General features: G+C 38.0%; 3 protein-coding genes across 3 annotated transcripts; all 3 read right to left on the bottom strand.

Annotated features, from left to right (window-relative positions):
- Window positions 1–8765: 8765 nt before the first annotated feature.
- On the bottom strand, window positions 8766–10217 carry LOC113036893 (claudin-3-like). The gene has a single exon (XM_026193480.1). It carries the CDS (start codon window positions 10086–10088, stop codon window positions 9441–9443), a length of 648 nt encoding a protein of 215 aa, XP_026049265.1. The 5' UTR covers window positions 10089–10217; the 3' UTR covers window positions 8766–9440.
- A 1817-nt stretch (window positions 10218–12034) lies between these two features.
- On the bottom strand, window positions 12035–12992 carry LOC113036279 (claudin-4-like). The gene has a single exon (XM_026192505.1). The coding sequence runs from the start codon at window positions 12908–12910 to the stop codon at window positions 12260–12262; it is 651 nt and encodes a 216-aa protein (XP_026048290.1). The 5' UTR covers window positions 12911–12992; the 3' UTR covers window positions 12035–12259.
- A 2780-nt stretch (window positions 12993–15772) lies between these two features.
- Window positions 15773–16584, bottom strand: LOC113036171 (claudin-4-like). Its single transcript, XM_026192321.1, has one exon. It carries the CDS (start codon window positions 16455–16457, stop codon window positions 15789–15791), a length of 669 nt encoding a protein of 222 aa, XP_026048106.1. The 5' UTR covers window positions 16458–16584; the 3' UTR covers window positions 15773–15788.
- Between the last annotated feature and the right edge of the window lie 2957 nt (window positions 16585–19541).

Here is a 19541-nt window from a genome sequence, read left to right as displayed (position 1 = left end):
CTTAAACTATATTAATTAATACTGTACTATATTAAATTGTGTACTTACCCTGTGAGGTATATATCCCTCGGGATGAATAAAGTATTCTGATTCTGATTCTGATATATTAAGTGTTATATTAAGTATACCTACTCCTGCCAAAACATCTGAAGAAAAATATTTAAACCTAAAAGATAAAGAGAGATAAACTGTTTATTACACTAATGCAGGGTAATGTGGCGTGATAGTCTAGCTGTCACTGTAAAAAAAAACAACAACAACAACAAAAAAAAAAACAGGAAAGAAACATTTGTGGTTTTAACTATGGAAGTTGTAAAAAGAAAGGTACCATTTTTAGCTAGCTGGGGAAAGGTTTTGCACACAATCCCTAGCTTAATTTACAATTAAGAACATGTATTGAGATTATAGCAATTATTCCTTAACAGCAGCCACTAAGTAGTAGTACTATCAGCTCACGACACCCGTTCATTTCATGTTTTTGTGAGAAAACTCTACAGCAAATGCTTCTGTTGTTGGAATGAAGCTTGAATAGAAGTTGAAACTCATGTGTTTAATTTCCTGGGTTATCAAGGGTTGTGCATTCGGTCATAAATGCATGTACTGAAAATTAATCAATCACATCTCTGTGGGAAGTAGGAGTGCTGCAGCACCCCCTGTCACAAAATTCAGTCATGTCAGCTCCTGAAAAATGCAAAAAGTTGTTGAAACATTTTCAATTATCCAATAAGTTTATTGTATGTCTTGACTGCTGTGTCTTAAGAGGCCACTCAGTTAGAAGACTGTGTATACCTGACATGTTTGTCTTAAGTTTGAACTGTTTATTCTTGTCTGCTGTGTTCAGCGGAGTCGGAGCCCGTCCACGGCTCTGCTGGGGCCTTTCTCAGATAGATAATTGAACTGCATTAAAAACTGCAGGCCACCTGGTTTTAACTGCACCACAGACAATCCAGTATAAGGTTTGAACATGGAAACATGGATGTTGTACAAAATACCTGTGGTGTTATAAAGATCAGCAAAAATGAAATGACTGATTTTACAATAAATCACTTTGATGTTTACTATGTAAGAAACATTTAAACGGTGATAGCATTTTCTCGCAGAAACATTGTAACAACATGAAATAAATGGGTGCTGTGAGCTGATAGTGCTTTCAGGAAATGACTTCAAGTCTACAGTTGTGAAGGTGGATTATATGTGCAATGTCAACTATGTGCTGTACATTGTACATGAAGAAGTGTTCATTCACTATTGAAAATCTTATGCAAACAAAGCTCAAAGTCTCATAACTTCACACAGGTGTTTCCCCATTGCTGGTGAAAACTGTATAATATATAGTTTGCATTTAGCCTTTCTAATAGAAAACATTACTGTCAGGGCTGTGTGTGCGGGCAGGTGGAGATGTGGATCCAAATGCAGAACTCTGAGACGAAAATGTAACTGAAGACCACAGCTTTATTGCTGGCACCAAACAAAACGAACCAAACCATGAAACCGCAAACTGGAACACACAGGAATAAATCTGAGGGTGCGACGCTAAGCAAGGGCAAACACAGGGCTAATATACACAGGAAAGTAATCAGGGAATGGAAGATAGGAGGGAGACACAGCTGGGAGAGATCAGGGCTAACGAGACAGGGGGAGCGAAGCTGGACGCACTGACATAAGATACAATCCTTCAAAATAAAACAGGAAACAATACACAAGGACGCAGACTAAGAAACACGGACCTTACACGGGAAGAACTAAACCTAACCAGAATAATCTGGAACATAGAACATCATCAGCATCATCATCAAGAAGATAACCAAAAATACAAAATCAAACCAAAACATGAAAACTCAAAATACTGGGTCAAAACTGACCCAGAACCGTGACAATTACGCAACATTTTCTGTTCAACCGGCATTTTTCTTGGATGCGATCCAACTAGGTCCTTCTTTGAAAAGGTATGGTCTTACTGGGGGACTTATAATTCTGGTATATTTTAATAGACTAAATAAAACATTTTAAAAGCGCTAACAGTGGTCTATATGCTGCTATTTTTAAGCCTTGTATATCTTTACATTAAACTATAAGAATTGTGTATCTTACTTTATTACGTTTATTATGTGCATGCCTAAATTTTTTGACTGACTTACACAGTCTATTCATAATTACTGCACAGAATAAAACCAGTGGTGAGAGTAGTGTACCAACTTTGATTTTTTTCTTAAATAAAGACAAATCTTGCTAATTTTATTTTCAACCACCAGAGGGCAGAATTCTATTTTTTTCCCCTCTAGGTGTTTGTCCAGGACACACTTTTAAATGTGACAGATTTATTTTTGCAGTAATTTTACAGCGAGGAAGAACAAAAATGTAACCCTTCCATACAATTCAGGTCAAATTTAAATAGAGTATAAATACTGTTTTGAGAGGAAACTGCATTTCCCCAGATGCCCAGAGAGAAAGGCACCTGCAGGTCTTTGAAGGATCATGGGGGGAATCTCAACAGCATAAAGGGCCCCTCACATACAAAACTACAACAGCAAATCCATTATGTCTGATGACTTGCCACTGCGTTAAGCAAAGTGCAGCTCACAACAAGTAGGCTGTGCTCTGGGGCACAATTTCAATGAAGCACATTTGCTCGAGCAATAGAAGCAAAAAGTGACAAGGAGTTTGCGCATTTAGGACCATGAGGGCACAGAGCACAGCACATCCGCTTAACTTAGCTGTCAGTGTAGCCCGTATCACTTTCTTTGTGAAGAGGCCACAAATTTACTCACATGTGGTGCACATGCAGCTAAGAAATAGAGGTCATAAATATGTTAGACGGTGTCTTGACTGAGAAAACCTTGACACAGAGAGTAGAGCTACACCTGTAAGTACAAACACGTGCAATGTAACTAAATAATCTAAAAAACAAGAAAATTAAAAATATTTACTCTGAGGTAACTGAGATTAAATTACCTGAAAAATAACTGAGAGTAAAAAAAGAGACCAAAAGAGGTGTGGGGGATGGGGTCTTGCTGCTATAATGGTACCTAAACTGCCATTCTGCAGGATGTGGGAAACAAGTCCCACAAATGCAAGGATTCCCACTGATTTGACTAAAAGGACTACTGTAAAACAAGCACGTTTTAAGTGTTAATTGCAATTGCATGAATTGTTATTGATAATTAGAGATATTATGATTTTTTATGATAAAGCAGTAAGGGCCTTGTTATCAGCTCTAATGGTTATATATGGTTATTATAACAAATCCCCCAAATTTCAGAATGTTCTTGCCATGTTTACCTAGTATTAGGCTATTTATACATTCTAAATAGAACTATAATTCAAAATTTGGTATAGACAGTTATTATCAAAACTAACCCGAACCATAAAGTGAAATATCAATATATAAGGAATTAATCTGTTGAGTCAAAGTCCGCTTTAAACTGTAAAACCAGGATCCTCAAATCTAACTGAGAAGAACTTAAGTCGATCTCCTGACTCACACAGAGAGTGTCAGATTTGTAGCAGTCTGTCTACTGACATGATATCACTCTTAAGTGCTTTGCTACTTGGTCTATGAATCAAAAAGACTCCCCATTTTCTCAGCCAATCATCTCCATTCTTGTTGTGGTTGAGATTCTTTTTTTTGCAACTACAACTGTTCTCCTCTGTCGTTATTCCACTACCACGCCAAACTGGCTTCAACCTGTTTTATTCTTCCAAAGAACTGAGGAGTGAGCAGTGCTTATCTCTGCTCTGCCTGAGGTTATCCTGGAATGTAAAAGGGAGGAATTCTCTTATCTGCTCCATTTCAAATCAACTTCACCAATGAACTAATAGGCCAAGATTCCAGTGAATTGTACCCTGTACCTTTATGCACAACCATCCACCCTCAAATTCGTTGGAACTTTCTTGGTCAAGATAAACCTCAGTATTACTTATAATCCCTTCAGAAATCCTGTGCAGCTATATGGACCTAAACCTCCTTTTTTCAGCTGTGTTCAACAAATAAAGCCAAGCAATCTATTTTTATAAAGCACTTTAAAAACAGCCAGTGCAGACCAATGTGCTGAAAATAGAATAAGAAAAAATATTAATATAAATAGTATAAATAAAAATACAACAACCGTAAATGATATAGAACACCAACATCAGAAAAACAATAAAATCCAAATAAAATGAACATTTCTATACTGGCTTCAAAGCCAAACTGAAAAAGTGGGCCTTCAAACCAGATTCAAAAGTCTTGCATCTTCGGCACATCCAACAACAACTGGTCAGCTGATCTAAGAGACCAAGAAGGGGTTTACAGGTTCAGTAGCTCAAATAGGTAGAGTGAGGCGAGACCATTTAAGGCTTTAAAAACAAATAAAAGGACTAAAATTAACTCTAAAATGAATAGGCAGGTAGTGAGGGTAAAACGGGAGTAATATGCTTTGTGCACCAGTTAAAAGCTGTGCGGCAGCATTTTGCACCTGCTGAAGACCCGACAAGGATGACGGGCTAATACCAAGGAGTTACAGTAATCCAGCGGAGTTGTAATAAAAGCATGGATTACTGTTCTGAAATCATCTTTTGACAAGATAGGTTTAATTTTGGCCAGTTGCCTCAGCTGATAAAAGCTGGATTTCACTACTACTCTCACTTGACTGTCAAGCTCAATATCTATTTTAAAACCCACATTGGTGATAGTGGGCTTTTCATGCTGTGCTAGAGGGTTCATGTCCACAAATTGCTCTCCCTGTCACTCACCTTGGTGGCCTCCTCCATTTGTTGCAGAGTGGATCATGAGTTTTCTTATTTTGAATAAGGTACCCTCATTTCCAGCAGCTTTTATGAGTTTCATTCCACAAGACCTTTCATATATTATTATTATCATTATAGTGCAAATGTGTAGGTCCTGCTGTGGGATCTACATGCTGTAGGCCTTTGTTATATGACAGTGAAACAATCACACTAATGGCAGATTGTTATTATGAGGCATCAAAGTTAAATTATCTTGAGAAAAAAAAGGCTACAACATACAGTAATCACATTACACGTCATAGATCAGGGGTTGGAATTTTTAGTACAGCATGTTTTTTGGTTTGATAATGATTTATGTGTGAGGTTTGTTTCTTTTGGAATATTGGTCTGTATTTAGTTTACTTTTAATCAACATATTGTTTTTATTCAGTTGTGTTTAAAAGTATTCTGTAAAGCTACTGTGACTTTCTGGAGGTATTAAGTTCCCCTTTGTCTGATTTTGGTTCCCGTCTCATTTCTGTGTTGTGCTTTGTCTTTCAGTGTCCCTTTGTGTCAAGTTAAGCTTTTTTCCTCATTCAGTGGTTTGAATGAGGAAACAGGTTTTACCTTGGTAATTTTGATCCCTTTTGTCTTGTGTTGAGTCAACTCTGTCTTGTTATGTTAATTGTCTGCAGCTGAGTTCCCCACCTATTTCCACTTCCATCAATACCTCTAATGTATATATTGTCGCTGTTTTTTTTGTTAAATGTTGAGTTGTCCTCATAGCTGTATGCGCTCTAGCTCTGTGTTCTCTATGTTCCTAGTGATTTCTGTCATTTTGGATTGGATTTGCTCCTTGTAACTTTTGGACTTTTTTTTTACTCCTTGAACTTACCAGCATTTAAGGCTTGGTTTATGGTTTTATTTTGATATCCTGGATTCTGCTATAGGTCCCAAAATAAACACTCTAAACTCCACACAGTGCAATCATAACACAGCAAGACAATTATGACACTATTCTTGAACTTTAGATAGATCTGATAGCATCAAAAAAGTGCCACATGAATGTGCAGACACAAAGTTATTCAAACCCGATTCTGCATTCTGCTAGCTTTACTTCGTTAAATTACATCAATAGGATTTCCCTCAACTTAAACAAAGTGTGAAACTTTGGGACTTATTTGGGGTCATTTTCCTGTTGGCAGTTCTGTCAAAACCCAAGAGTCAGCTGGCTCACTGATGGCATGATGTTATCTTCCAGGATTTTCCCTGTTATACAATGTGGGTTTCCAGTTCTGGAGAAAATTTGAATAAATTTACTTTTTACTTTTTTTTAAATTTATGTATGCTGTATGCATTTTGTTCATTCCTAAGTTGTGAGTCGACACCAACCAAAATACTGTCTTTAGTTATTAACATTAATTAACATTAACATTTGAAATGTTGAAGACACTTGAAAAGTAACACAAAAGTAACACAAAATTAACTGCTTTTCCAGGAAAACTTTTCAAAAGTACTTAAGGTTTTGTGAGGGTACAAAACCCTGTTCAGTCTTTCCCTCCCAGACTTCTAGACTTCTGATCGGCACACATTTTGTTTTTAGCGTTATTTAGCAATATTTTTTCAAAACTGCACATTTAGACTGGATTTTTTTAAGAACAAAACCCGAAAAACGTAGTTTTGTATGTGTGGACGTAGCCTTAGATGCTCCTGAGAATACTGCAGCCAAGGTTTTTGTGCTGAGCATTGATCCATTAAACGGAAACGTCAGTGATTGCTAACACCAGGTCCTGTGTTTGTTTTTACTTTTGCAGACACACACGTGATCTGCCTTTGATAATGTCCTCTTTCTGCTATGCCCAGTGGAGCCACAGTACATTTGATTTAAAACTTGTAAAGTTTACTTCCAGTACTGGAAACATTTAGTGGCTTTGCTCTCCTTTTTTCCATTCCTGCTCTTGTTTCTGCAAAGTAAGATTTTGGCAACTTTCTCATCCTGGCCATATTGTTAATAATAAATTTAGCTGATAAAAAAGTGTTAAATTTAGGTAGGAAATGTTTCTTGAAGATTAACAGAATTTCTTTTGTTGGTTCACTAACTTTGTTATCCTCATTGTTTTATCATTGATATGTGGATCTGTTGTGCTTTGGATTTGCATTTCTTGCTGTTACTGGTAGGAATCTTGGTGAGTTTCTGTTCACAGTGAGTGGACACAGTGAGTCTGTGTAATTATCAGGTAAGGGGGCTGTTTTCCTTTTCTGCCTCCAGGTGCCAGGCAACCTCACTGTCCTTCACATTCCCCAGTTTCGGTCATGTGACCAGAGTTTGGCTAGAGCCAGCAGAGCATGACCAGAAACACTCACAGACTGCCCTTTCTTCTTTCCCCCCACTCATCCAGGTTTAGGTATTTGATTAGATACAGTTTTATTAGACCCTCAGGAACTCTGGGGTTGGTTGGTCCCCGTTTGCTTCTCAATTCCAACTCCCTGGGTTTTTCCCTGTTTATTTATGGTATTATTTTGAATTTGTTTTTTGAGTTAATCACTAGTTTTATAAAGTTTCTGTGTTGTAATTCACCAGCTGGGAGTAGGGCTCTTAGTAGGACTTTATATTTTGCAGAGCAAATAAAGAATTGATTTTGTAATAAGTATTATTTTAAGCTGATACTTGACTCCTTTTATACTTCTCGTCAAAAATAATTCTCCTTCAAATAAAAACGATTAATTTCATTTCACTTCTTTCCATCGCTAAAGTGTGGTACCTGATCTTAGAATGGTTTAAAGTGCACCTGTGTGTAAATCACCGATTAACAGCAGCCAAACATGCCCGAGGCTCCTAGACCAGTCACTGGAACAACACACGGGAAATGGTGCTCAGTGGTAAACAACTTTAGATGATGATCCTCTGTCACATGTCTGAGAAAAGAGCTCATTTGTTTTATTTATTTGATATTTATTTCATTTAAAACTTTCAAGTTTAAAGAAAATTTCTTGTAAATGTCTGAAACTTTAATATTTTAGCCATTTGAGAGGGATGTGTTTGGATGCCCACATCTATTATAATGCAGTTATACAAAAAGTTAATCTCAATTAGTTTAAAAGAACTTTTAATTTAAATGAGCTCTAACCTGTGGTTACAGGGATCGTGACCAGATGTCAAGCAGCTCCTTGTCCATTGTTGAATGTATAGGACTAAGAGACAGCAGTCAGTAACATGATACAGCACCAAGGGACCTCTTCCATATTTACTGTGAGATATTCATAAATTTTTAACATTCCTGCCTTCCTCAGATGTGTTTGCATGCGTTTTGAAACTACACTGAAAAGGATGTCTGTCATTGCATGGAAATTCTAGTTGGTAGGAGTTTTTTTAAGCTTCTGAGTTAAGATCACTATGTGCTCCTTTGCTGCATGTTTTTATTAAATAAAGAGACAAAATGAAAAACTAGGTAGTAGAAGATTGAGGAGAAGTTAAAGTTTTACTGCAATTGGTGAACACTTTTAAATCTTGTTTTTACTTTCATAAATTTGAAATATTTTACTTTGTTTTAGTGTTATACATGCATTTTTATTTTGTTTTGTAGTATTTATTTGGATTTCAGTTGATTTTACTTCATGAAGGACGTTGTTTTATTTAATTATTCAAGCTATTAGCTGTAGTTAACTTGTCTTAGCTGCTGTACCAAAGATATTTCTTTACATCCTGTTACGTGACGTATAGTGAAGGTGTGTGTTGTTAATGGGTACTACCTGCAAACAGGCGTAGCAACAAGAAATAAAAGAAATGCAACTTGCCTGGAATGACTCCACTGTTTTGTGCTCACATTCTCACCTCTGCCAGTTAACTGATCCTGTGGCTAATTGTTTAGAGCGTATGTGGTAAAGCTGCCAGCTGGAGGTAATTTATATCTCAGGATTGAATATCAGGGTTACTCTCATGAACACACACCTTCCTTTTTTGTTACTGGTTTACTGACTCATGCAAGAGTCTGTATGCTGTTAAAAGATTAACAAAAGCATTTTTTATGTTCTTGATGAAAACATTTTTTTAAAGAAAGGGGTAAAATCTTAAAAAGTCATTTTATTTAGAAAAAAAGGCCATTGAAAAATACATATTCATCATGTAATACAGCATGATTAGCTCAGTGACAAGTTGCCTCAGAACCCATGTTCTTTTATTCTCAGTACACACTGTGGACACTGTGTGTCCTGCAACCTCCAGTCTCTCAGCAGACTTTCACCCTTTCCACAATGTAAAAGAAACTCCATTTAATGCATGTTAACATTTGTCTTGGCTGGTACAGGTCATTATTGATATTGTTTCTACAGTATTTACCTCTGTGTGCTATTCAACACACCAAATCATTAAATTTTCTACAGAGGGATGCTTTAGTATGAATGTGGCAGTGGTGGCTTGTGGGGAAAAAAACTTTCTTTGTAAACATGTAAAGAAGTTGGTACCATATAAAATGTAACAGTAACAAAAAATAAACAATATTAATCTGAAAAAGATGGAGTACTAAGATATGCACAGACATGTCTCTTTCATCCTTTTTCAGTCTCTTGAAAAGCAAAAGGTCCATCACAAAAATACTTAATATTACAGGCAAAATCAAATGCATCCCTCATTGAACAGTTCTCATTTTTTATGAGCTCTTCGTCTAAAGACAATCTCACTTTGATGGGGTGAGCAAGTTCAAGATTGAGTACTGTTTTTTTTTCTTTTTCTTTTTGGATCATACATAGTCTTTCCTTTCTAAACCTGGCCCACCGACAGACCGTGGGGCAGAATAAGCCATTCGTGAAGGGTTGTATCGTGTCTCACGAGGCGGACAGGAGAAACAGAGCAGTCCACCGCCCAGAATCAGGAGTGCAGCGGCTCCCCAGCCAATATACATTGCAGCCCCCAGCTCCCTCCGCTGGGCATCAGTGAGTAACGGATTGTAGAAATCCCTGATTATGGTGTTCGCAGACCAGGAGACAGGAATGAGCTGCATGACACCGGATACAATGAAGAAGACTCCAGAGATGATCATCACTTTGGCCTTGGATGCCTCGTCTTCAATGCAGTTGGTGCACTTGGCCCCAGCAATAGCAATGAGCAAAGCCAGGATTGCTAACAGGATGGAGATGACTGTGAGAGCTCGGGCAGCTTGAAGATCTTGGGAGAGGGCGAGCATAGAGTCATACACCTTACACTGCATCTGTCCAGTGCTCTGGACCACGCAAGTCATCCACAGGCCCTCCCAAATGATCTGAGCAGTCACAATGTTGCTGCCAATGAAGGCTGTCACCCTCCACATCGGGAGGGCACAAGACACAATGGCAATAAGCCATCCTATAATGCAGAGGGAAATGCCAATCAACTCCAGCCCTATAGACATGTTGAGGGTCCTTTTTCCTTTTCCTGCTGAATGTCACACCTGAGGTAAGATCCCAGAAAAGAAATCTAATACAGGAGAAGAGCCGAGAAGAGAGCCAGGTATGGTTAATTTCAGGCCTCGCATTGGTGTGTGATGATCTTTCACATCGACTTCACTAGAGCTGATTTTATAAGGCTGGTCAGGTGCAGGGGAGGAGTCTGTGATGAAGCTGACATCACTAAAAGGGGAGGGATTACCTGGACACTCAAGTCTTTCTGCTATCGGCTTACATGGCCAACTTCACAATGGGCCTGACCACAAAGAGGTCTTTTACAGCTAAAAGTGTTTTAAGTTTAATGTACAAAAGTATGGGAAGAAAAAAAGATCTTTGTTGTCAAGCAAACTTATTAAAAAAAGAATATAAATGGAATTTTACCTTCTCAGAAAACGTTTATGTAATGAAATTTTGTGAAACCAGTGAAATCTTTCCTTTCACTTTGCAGCTGCTCTTAAAGCTGATAAACCTTCAGCCCAGCCTTCCCTCTGTGATATCATGTTGCTCTTTTTGAAATGCCTGATAAATGAAGAATTCTGGTCTCACTACTTCCAAAACAAACTGTTACTCTCCTGATAATCACTGCAAAAGCCCTTGCTTCTCCTAAGCGAGGGAGTGAAGATTCTCTGCAGCTTTACGAGAGCACAGACTACCTCGGTTGAAGTTAAATCCTTACACATACAAAGAGTAGACTTATGAGGCTGGCTTTCACCTGGCAGTCCTGTTAACCTTTATGAGTCTTAATGAATCCATCTGTCTGTAGAATGTCCTTGAATTTCTTTTCGTCCAAGACTGTCTCCCTAAGAATGCCCCCATCCCCCAGCACTCTGTAACCCAGGAGTAAAATGGGTTCATTGTTTGGAGTGAGAGTTCAGATAGTTGTATGTGTGTAAGACAAGGTAGCGGTTCTTGTTATCACAGAGCCTGCAGACATATGGGAGACAGGGAGATGAATAAGTGCTGTGACAGAGACTCTGAGTTGTCTAATGAATCTGAGTGTGCAAAATTAATGACATTGTTCTTCTTTACACCCCTACAATATCAAGCTTGACCATTTTTGTTCTAAATTAGTACATTCTCATTTTAGTATGAACAGTAGAGTATAATTGACCAGTCTACCATCAAACAGAGACTTGGTTAATTTTATATCATTACCATTAGTTTATATAACTGCTGTGTAATAGAGCACTGCTTCTCAGCCAATGATGGAAGCAACTAGATTTTGAAAAAGTCAAAACATACATTACTTCGTTGATGCTATGAAATATTATTAATGTGTGTATTTTGCATGGTTTTTCTCAAATGTTGATATACCAGATAGCTCACTCTCAAAAAAGTAAAAAGGAAGAAAAAGCTTCTTTTGGGTGTTCGCTTATTCACATTCACTTATTTTTTATTTATTTTATTTTACACTGCATACCCTATCTCACAGTAACATTCATCCAAAGATCATCGTACACCTCGGATTTCTTAAAAAAAAACAAAACCCACTGACATCGATTATTTTGATTGACATTTAATTTCATGTATTTGTTGCTTACACTCTTTTTTTCCTGCCCTTTATACTTTTTAACTTAAATTTTTGCGATCACTTAAAACAGTCATAGTCACGCATTGATTATTTTTTACATTAACTGCAGGATCCTTTATAGACAGATAAATAGATTATCTTGAAGCCTTAGCAATCCGTCATTTTCAACAGTGAGGGCTCATTGTCAACAGTCAAAATCATCACAAGAGGTTTGTTTAAAAAGGGCATTAAAAACATGTAAACCAAGAAAACATTCCAGAGAAACAGATGTAAAAAAGCATATAGATAGATACAGACAGAACACAATGACACCTTATTCTAATCAAAGCATTTATGTGTATTTAAAAATGCGTAATCAACACAATTTAAACTTCAGGCATATAAATGAATAAACTCTCTAAATTTGGACTGCAAATAATAGAACTTTAAAGTTGTTAATCTCCAACAGCAACATGTCTGCACTTAAAATGTAGGACATGACAATATACCAAGACAGAATATGGAATTTCCTTCTGAACATGAAAGCAGAGCGATACCAATTTCTAAGAAATGGCTCTTCTCCTCAACCATGATGGCAAAGATATGATAAAAGAGCAGATGTTTTTTTCAGACGTAGTCTTTCCTGTCATAGTCACTGGGGACGACGGACTTAGGTTGAGCGTATACCGTTGATGGAGGCCCATGCTTTTTCTGAGGCTTCTGGGGCCGGCTGCACAAGAGGATGGCCCCTCCTATGAGAAGAAAAGCAGCTGCTGCCCAGCCCAGGTACAAAGCTGCACCGAAGTCTTTCTTCTCCCCCGATCCCGTTGAATTGTGGAAGTCCATCATGATATTGTGGGCAAACCATGACACGGGTATCATCTGGCTCAGAGATGCCAGGATAAAGTTCACACCAGCAACAATCATCACTTGAGCCTTGGTTGCCTTTTCATCCACACAGTTGGTACACTTTGCTCCCACAAAGGCTGCAAAAAGCCCCACAATTCCCAAAAGAATGGAGAGGATAGTAAGGGCACGCGCGGCCTGAAGCTCAGGACTTAGATCCAACATGGAGTAATGAATTTTACACCCCATGTAACCTGTGCTCTGGATTCGGCACTCCATCCAGATGCCCTCCCAGCTCGTCTCAGTAGTGATGATATTACTTTGAATAAAAGCTGTTACTTTCCACATGGGCAAAACGCAAGATGCAATGGCAAAGATCCATCCAAGGAAAGCCAGGGCCACTCCAAGAATCTCTAATCCCATTGAAGGCATGTCTGCACTGTGTGTAAATACGAAGTGTCCACTGTCAAGTGTCAAGTGTCAGATGTCCTCAGAGTAGTTTGAAGAGATGTGAGTGATTTATTGAGATTATTGCTGATACGAGAACAGATGGTTTTAAATAGGTGGAGTCACATGGATATTGATTGGAGGAGTTCAAATAGTTAACTGCCCCACCTCATTTGTACTGCCAGAAACAGCCGACTCAGCTTAATGATTCAACTTTCACGGCCTTAGCAGCTCTCCCACCTGTTTGGGTGAGGGGAGAGTAAACAGTGGCTTTTTCTCTCAAGTCTACAGTAGTTAAAGAATAACAGAAAAGTTAAAGGTCGAAGGATGAATGCTTGAAAGTAGAGGACAACTTCAGCAATAGTATCATTGTAGTAGTGTGTGGCAAATGAATCAGAAAGAAAATTTGTTAAAAATGCTTATTAATAATGCAAGTTGCACAAATGGGTTTGTGAATGCCATTAGTACTTTATTACACCTTATTTGGATAAACAGTAGTCACTGAACCCCGAACATGATGGAAGTGGTGAAAAGCAAATGGGGAGGGGGAGTTCTCTGGAAACCAGTGGGAGTTCTCTGATTATGTGAAAGTTGTATTTGTATATATGTGAAAGCCTCTGCATACCTCTGATAAATTTGATTAAAAAAAAACATCATCCCAAGTTCTATGGAAAGCTTTCACAATTCCACCTAAAAATGTTTAATCTTTAAAAGTTTAGAGATATAAATGTTTTGGAAAAAGCGCTTTCATCTGGCCACAAAAAAGACAAGGCCTAGGTTTCTTTCTCTGCTTTTTATAGAAATATCATTTAAAAAAATGTCTTTTTAAGACAGGTGATTGATAAGAATGTTGTTCGAGTTAATTTTCTCTTAGTGTAAAGCACACACTGAGTTACTCAAGCAGCCTCAATTTAGAAAGCTTAAATTATTAGATATTATGTCATCATAATAGGGTGTGTAATGTGCTGATATGTACTGCTGAAAACAGCTTCACTGCATCTGTTCAAATGACTAATCTGTCCTTCTGGGAAGTTCTTGACTAACACTACTTGTGGAACTGCAATGCAACACAAAACCCCTCTAACATAATACAGTGTGCACTGAATATATTACTTTCGTGAAACTCTTTTAGGAACATCTGTATTTCTCTCAGTACACACACGTGCTCGTAATAGAAGAAAACACTATATAATAGGCCAGTGTGTTGGAAAATGCATAAATAGTCTGTTTAGGTGTCCTGTGGGTGGGTGGAAGGGATTATCAGTGTCCTTTTTCAGAAAATCATTGCATCATTTATTTCAACTTTTATTTCAGTGTGCTGTGGAGAAAAACTTACACTCTGGCCTCCAAGATTTAGCAGAGCTTCCTCATCACACTAACACAAACTGCACGGCATCATTTTCACTTTGTAAACCATTTTACTAACATGAACATTATTGACATGATCATAGGACCACAGCAGTCAAACGCATGGCCTTCAGACACTTGAATGCTTGGGCTTAAATCAAACATTATTCAAGAAATTTATATTTTCTTGAAGTTGTTGAGCAAGCCTTGGCCCATCAGAATAAGAACAGTAAAAATATGAAAAGCCTTAACATTTTATCCTGAGTCAACCTCTGCTGGGAAATGATGCACTCATAGTTTGTCCACACCTCATTTAACCAACAACAACATCATTTTTCTCTCTTGCATCTGCAGTTTCTTTGAAATGGGAACTGGCTTGTACTAATATGTTTTCCATCACTTCTGACTAGCACCCGATTGCACTGTTGTGCTGAATGACACATTTTGTAAGCAGCTCTGTGGCCACTGAAAAGGAATTTCTAGTATATTTATAAGCTCGTAAATATACTTTACTGTATACTAATAAATATATGTAACTTCGTATCTAATGCCTAAGTTAAGAAGAGATGAAATGTTTTCTAATTTGTGTTTCTTGTGGATTTTTAGCTCTTCTTGTTTGTCGAACGGATTAAATCACATGGGTTGGTTGACCTTAAATGAAGCAAGTCGACTATTTTTCCGTCTATATTGTTAAAGTGTACTATTTAAGCATAATTTCTTTCATAGTAAATCTTTTTTATATAGTGTTTGCTTTTTTTAAAAAAAGAAAAAAAGAATTGACATACCCTTTTAAACATTCAAACTATATTTTGAGTCTGTGAATCCAATGCCAAGCAGAAGTGCACAGCAATTAGTTGCAAACTAGCTGATCAATAGAGTCTTTGTGGCTCAGTTGTGACTCGGCAGAGGTTACATCCCCTGCAGATGGAGACTGTTATCTCCGACTCAATTTCACTTTGCAAATGGAGGGCAGGCTACAAAAGAAAGGGAGCACAAGGTGCTCTTCTGAAACAAGCCATCTATTGTTAGTTTCTTCCATCTACATTGAAATAAAATATCCAAAGCTGGAATGCCCCTGAACTGCACTTCTTGGTCAAACATGGCTGAACTCTATAGCCGGTATATGTCCCTGCCTCTGCACACCAACAAACCTTTTGGAATAAAAAGCACAGCACAAAGTGCACTATAAAGAAAAGTTGATAACAAACCAGTTACTGAAAAAAAAGTTTTACTTTTCAACTGAAGTTGTGAAACTTCCTCTTGTCAGAATTTACTTCCAAGTACATTGTGTGAAGATTTCTAAAGGTTAGAAACATCTTGATTTCAGCTTTTTGAGGAAAAAAATGTGTTCATACTTGCAAAAGAAACAAAAAAATGCACATCATTTTAAAAAAAATGTTCACGACTAAAACATGAAACACGGATCAGTCATTTAAACATTTGAAGCTAGCACCAAACATGCATCTACTAACCACAAATTTATAAATGCAGTTCATCATTTCCTCATGTCACACAGTCATACATAGTCTCTTCTGGTGTATCCATTGACTGATATGGTTTTTACAGCTGAGTAGTCAATGCGGGAAGGTGCAGAACCACCACCACTTGGTGCCGTGGTTGATCTGCGAGGGCAGGAGCAGCAGAGCAGGGCTCCCCCTAGAATCAGCAGGCAGGAAGCAGCCCAACCAAAGTACAGAGCATTACCAAACTCCCTCTTCCCTGTCTCCTCCAGCATGGGGTCATAGAAGCCCAGGACAATGGCGTGAGCTGTCCAGGACACAGCCAGCAGAAGCAGCAGTCCAGCCACCACAAATGTCACCCCAGCAGCCACCATGAGGCGAGGTTTACTGCTCACATCCCGGCTACAGTTGGTGCACTTGGCACCAGCCACTGACAAAATGATGCCCACAATGCAAAGAACCAGAGAGATGATGACCAAGGCACGAGCTGCTTGCAGGTCAACTGGAAGCCCCAGCATGGAGTCATGTACCTTGCAGTGCATCTGTCCTGTGCTCTGTACAGAACAGTTCATCCACAAGCCTTCCCAGATAACCTGAGAGATGACAATGTTCTGGCCGATGTAGGCAGCCACTCTCCACATAGGCAGGCCACAGGTCACCATTACTCCCAGCCAGCCAGCCACAGCCAGAATGATCCCGAGGATCTCCAAACCGGTAGAATACATAGTTGGAGCAGGGGATGAGGAAGGAGCTGAACAAAATTCTGTTTCAGTACGCTGTGAGATGGGAGGGCTTCTGTGTCGGTGAGCTCAACCCTCTTGAGATGAAGGTGACATTGGATCTCTGTGGCTCAAAGGCCTGTGCAAGGCTTTTAGCGAGAGAGGAAGAGAGAGGGAGAAAGAGATTCTACCTTCTTTATTCAGTTTAGATGACTGAAGGTGGAGTCAGCTTAAGGTGGCATCATTTCTACCTCCAAACTGAACTTGGGTTTCTGGAGACATCAAAGTTTTCTTTAAAATCTGATACAAAAGGATGTCTTATAATATGAGACAACCACAAAAATACATATCATTGTTAATAGAATAGTCCAATGCTGAAATGTACATGAACCCAGGGAGTGTTAGTTTATAGTAAAATGCTGTAGATTTTTTTCTGAAAAACAGTTTTATCTATTTTTATACCAATTAAACATTTACATTTATTTACTGAGATGCATAAACTGAATCGAGTAAAGATACTTTTAAGTGTTTTGGAGTTTGTTTGTTTTTTTAAACTGGATACACAGTATTTTAGTCCATGTGTGCATATTTCTGTGACATGTGACAGAATGATGAAAAACGCTGAATCATTCCCTGAATGAGACCCATGAAGAAAAAAAGAGGAACAATGCCAGCCTTGTTTTTTGGTGGCCAGTCACACAATCCCTTATAGCACAGAAAATACCTACTGGCCAAAAAAAGAAAAAGAAACAGGCATCTAATGAGTCCTCTTTATGTCATTTGAGACCTATCCAGAGATTCTTGGATGACTTTATCCAGTTATATTACCTCATTTTAAGCCAGTTTCCTTAATGATGGCTAGGTAATACTGAAATAAAGTGTGATGGGCAAATTAAACTCTTGATAATCTAAATGACCAGAAAATAAAAAAAATACAAATCAAGGTGTAGTAATGCCCAGATATTTTCCCATTCAAAAAATATTCACTCACAGCTGTTATGTCTTTTTTTCTTTGGTACTGTCTGTCCTGCAAATACTTTGGTCAAAGGACTAGAAAAAAGTCTTCACATCTTCTTGAGAATAGGGGCTTGGCTAATAAGTGAACTCTGTGTCATTAAAGGCTATCCACTAATATACAGAGGTCACATCGGGTCAGTGATTGGCTACAACAGCATTAAAATGATTTGTTTATCAGCACTAATTAGATTGACCAGTGCTCAGAACAAAGAGTCCAAAGAACTGACTGAAGATTTAAGAAGGAGAAACATAGGTTTGCACAAGCTGGGAGGGTCTCTTGGGGCTATTTCTAAATAACTGCAGATCTGAAAATCTTTGGTTCAAATAATTTTACGTGAATACAAGTTATTCAGATGTGTCACTCAAACTCTTACCCTCAGATGAAAGAAATTTGTTAGGTTGCTCAGGAACAAGAAAGTAACTGCCAAGACTCAGGCCTGCAATGAACAGTAAACTACTGGAATGTCAGATCTCAACCTTAATGGAAATTTGTGTACTTTGCTTAAAAGTCAGGCCTATGCTAGGAAATGGACCCATTTAAATTCAAATATCCAGAAAGAATTATCCCAGAAGCTTGTTGATGGCTACCAAAAGCATGTGGTTGAGGTGCAATTTAACTAAATTTAACTAAAATTAATAGGGGAGTATAAGTCAGTAAAGATGTATGCTATGCAATCATTCCACCCTGAAAAAGAACAATTCAAAGAAATCATTAAGAGGCCAAAATCTCCTTGAAATTCTTGTGCATCATCAGTGTCTGAAAACGTCTGGCCACAACTGTAAGCTGGGAGTAGTAATAGTTCTCCATTCTGCAACCACACAGTCTTTCATCATCATGACACATGCCTGCCAGAAGTCTGTTGTTAGTCAACAGAAATATACTGAATAGTACTCCCTTTGTTGCCAAATAAGTATTAATAATGTGACTTAAAATATAAATAAATAAATACAAAAGCTTTATCGGTTAGAAACAATAGTAGCACAGTGGTGATGCAGTGATTTACCTAAACATGCAAACATACATGGAATACAGTACATAAAGAAATAACTAAAGAATTTGTACATACAGTACTTTGCTTCATTTATTATTTCATCAGTTTTGACAAAACCACCTCTGTGTTCTAAAGACGGCTGTAGGGACTCACTGTTGTACCTCTGCTTACCTCTTCTGTACAGATTGACAATTTGTACAACTTTCCCCCCTACCTTGTTCAAATTTTTACACATTTTCTGTCCTTCCTTGAGAATGTCTTCTTCACAGACACTTTTTCCCTCAGACCATTTCTAATCATACTTCAATGAACAGACTCAACTGAAGGGCCTATTTCTTGACTATAAAATACTGTTCATCTGCTGTAGTTTCTTTTTGGGCTTTTCCCTTCTACTTTTGTCCTACACTTTTCCAGTTTCTTCAGAACTTTTAAGAAATATCCTGCGCACAATGCCAAGGTATGCACAACTATTTTAAGTAATGTAACTATTTGGCTAATAGCTATTTGGTAAACACCTTGTTGGTGTGAAAATATTAAAATATTATTTTATGGCTGTCAAACTGTGTTATATTTTGCATCATATATTATATTTCGGAGATTCAAGTAAGGAAATGCTGCGTGTTGTTACAACAGGTTGATAGTATGTTAGTAACAAAATACCTAAGTTACCTGTTATGTGTAGACACAACACTGGTTCCTCCCTGAGTTCTCTTTTTATGTTTGTATAAAAATAAAATTCACTCAGGTGTCTTCTGTACAAGCCTTTTATGCTCGACTGATTCATATTATCAGATACAATGACTGGATTGAAAAACAGTGAAAAAGCAGCCAGTTTCCATATAAACACTGTGAAAGAGCTCAGAAAGCCTGGAGCACTACTCAGTATCACTTTAAAATTTACAGGTAAGTCCGGTTCCATGGAGGAAACATGAAAAGAAATGGGGAGTGGCTGGAGACTTTTGCACAGTACCATGCATGGATAATATGTTATGGGAGCTTTAAGATGTTCTTTCCTGCGTGCCTCAGCTGTGGTGACCATTTCTTGGTATCACACATGTAGCAACTCGCACACCTTGCTCAA

Source organism: Astatotilapia calliptera, chromosome 14 (genome assembly GCF_900246225.1).
Source record: "Astatotilapia calliptera chromosome 14, fAstCal1.2, whole genome shotgun sequence".
Taxonomy (NCBI): Eukaryota; Metazoa; Chordata; class Actinopteri; order Cichliformes; family Cichlidae; genus Astatotilapia; species Astatotilapia calliptera.
Note: the sequence above shows the minus strand (reverse complement) of the source record. Positions and strands in the feature narration are given on the sequence as shown.

Bases quoted from the DNA above. Each gene is read 5' to 3' on its own strand.
- LOC113036279 (XM_026192505.1), bottom strand. From the start codon at position 12,910: ATGCCTTCAATGGGATTAGAGATTCTTGGAGTGGCCCTGGCTTTCCTT.
- LOC113036171 (XM_026192321.1), bottom strand. From the start codon at position 16,457: ATGTATTCTACCGGTTTGGAGATCCTCGGGATCATTCTGGCTGTGGCT.
- LOC113036893 (XM_026193480.1), bottom strand. From the start codon at position 10,088: ATGTCTATAGGGCTGGAGTTGATTGGCATTTCCCTCTGCATTATAGGA.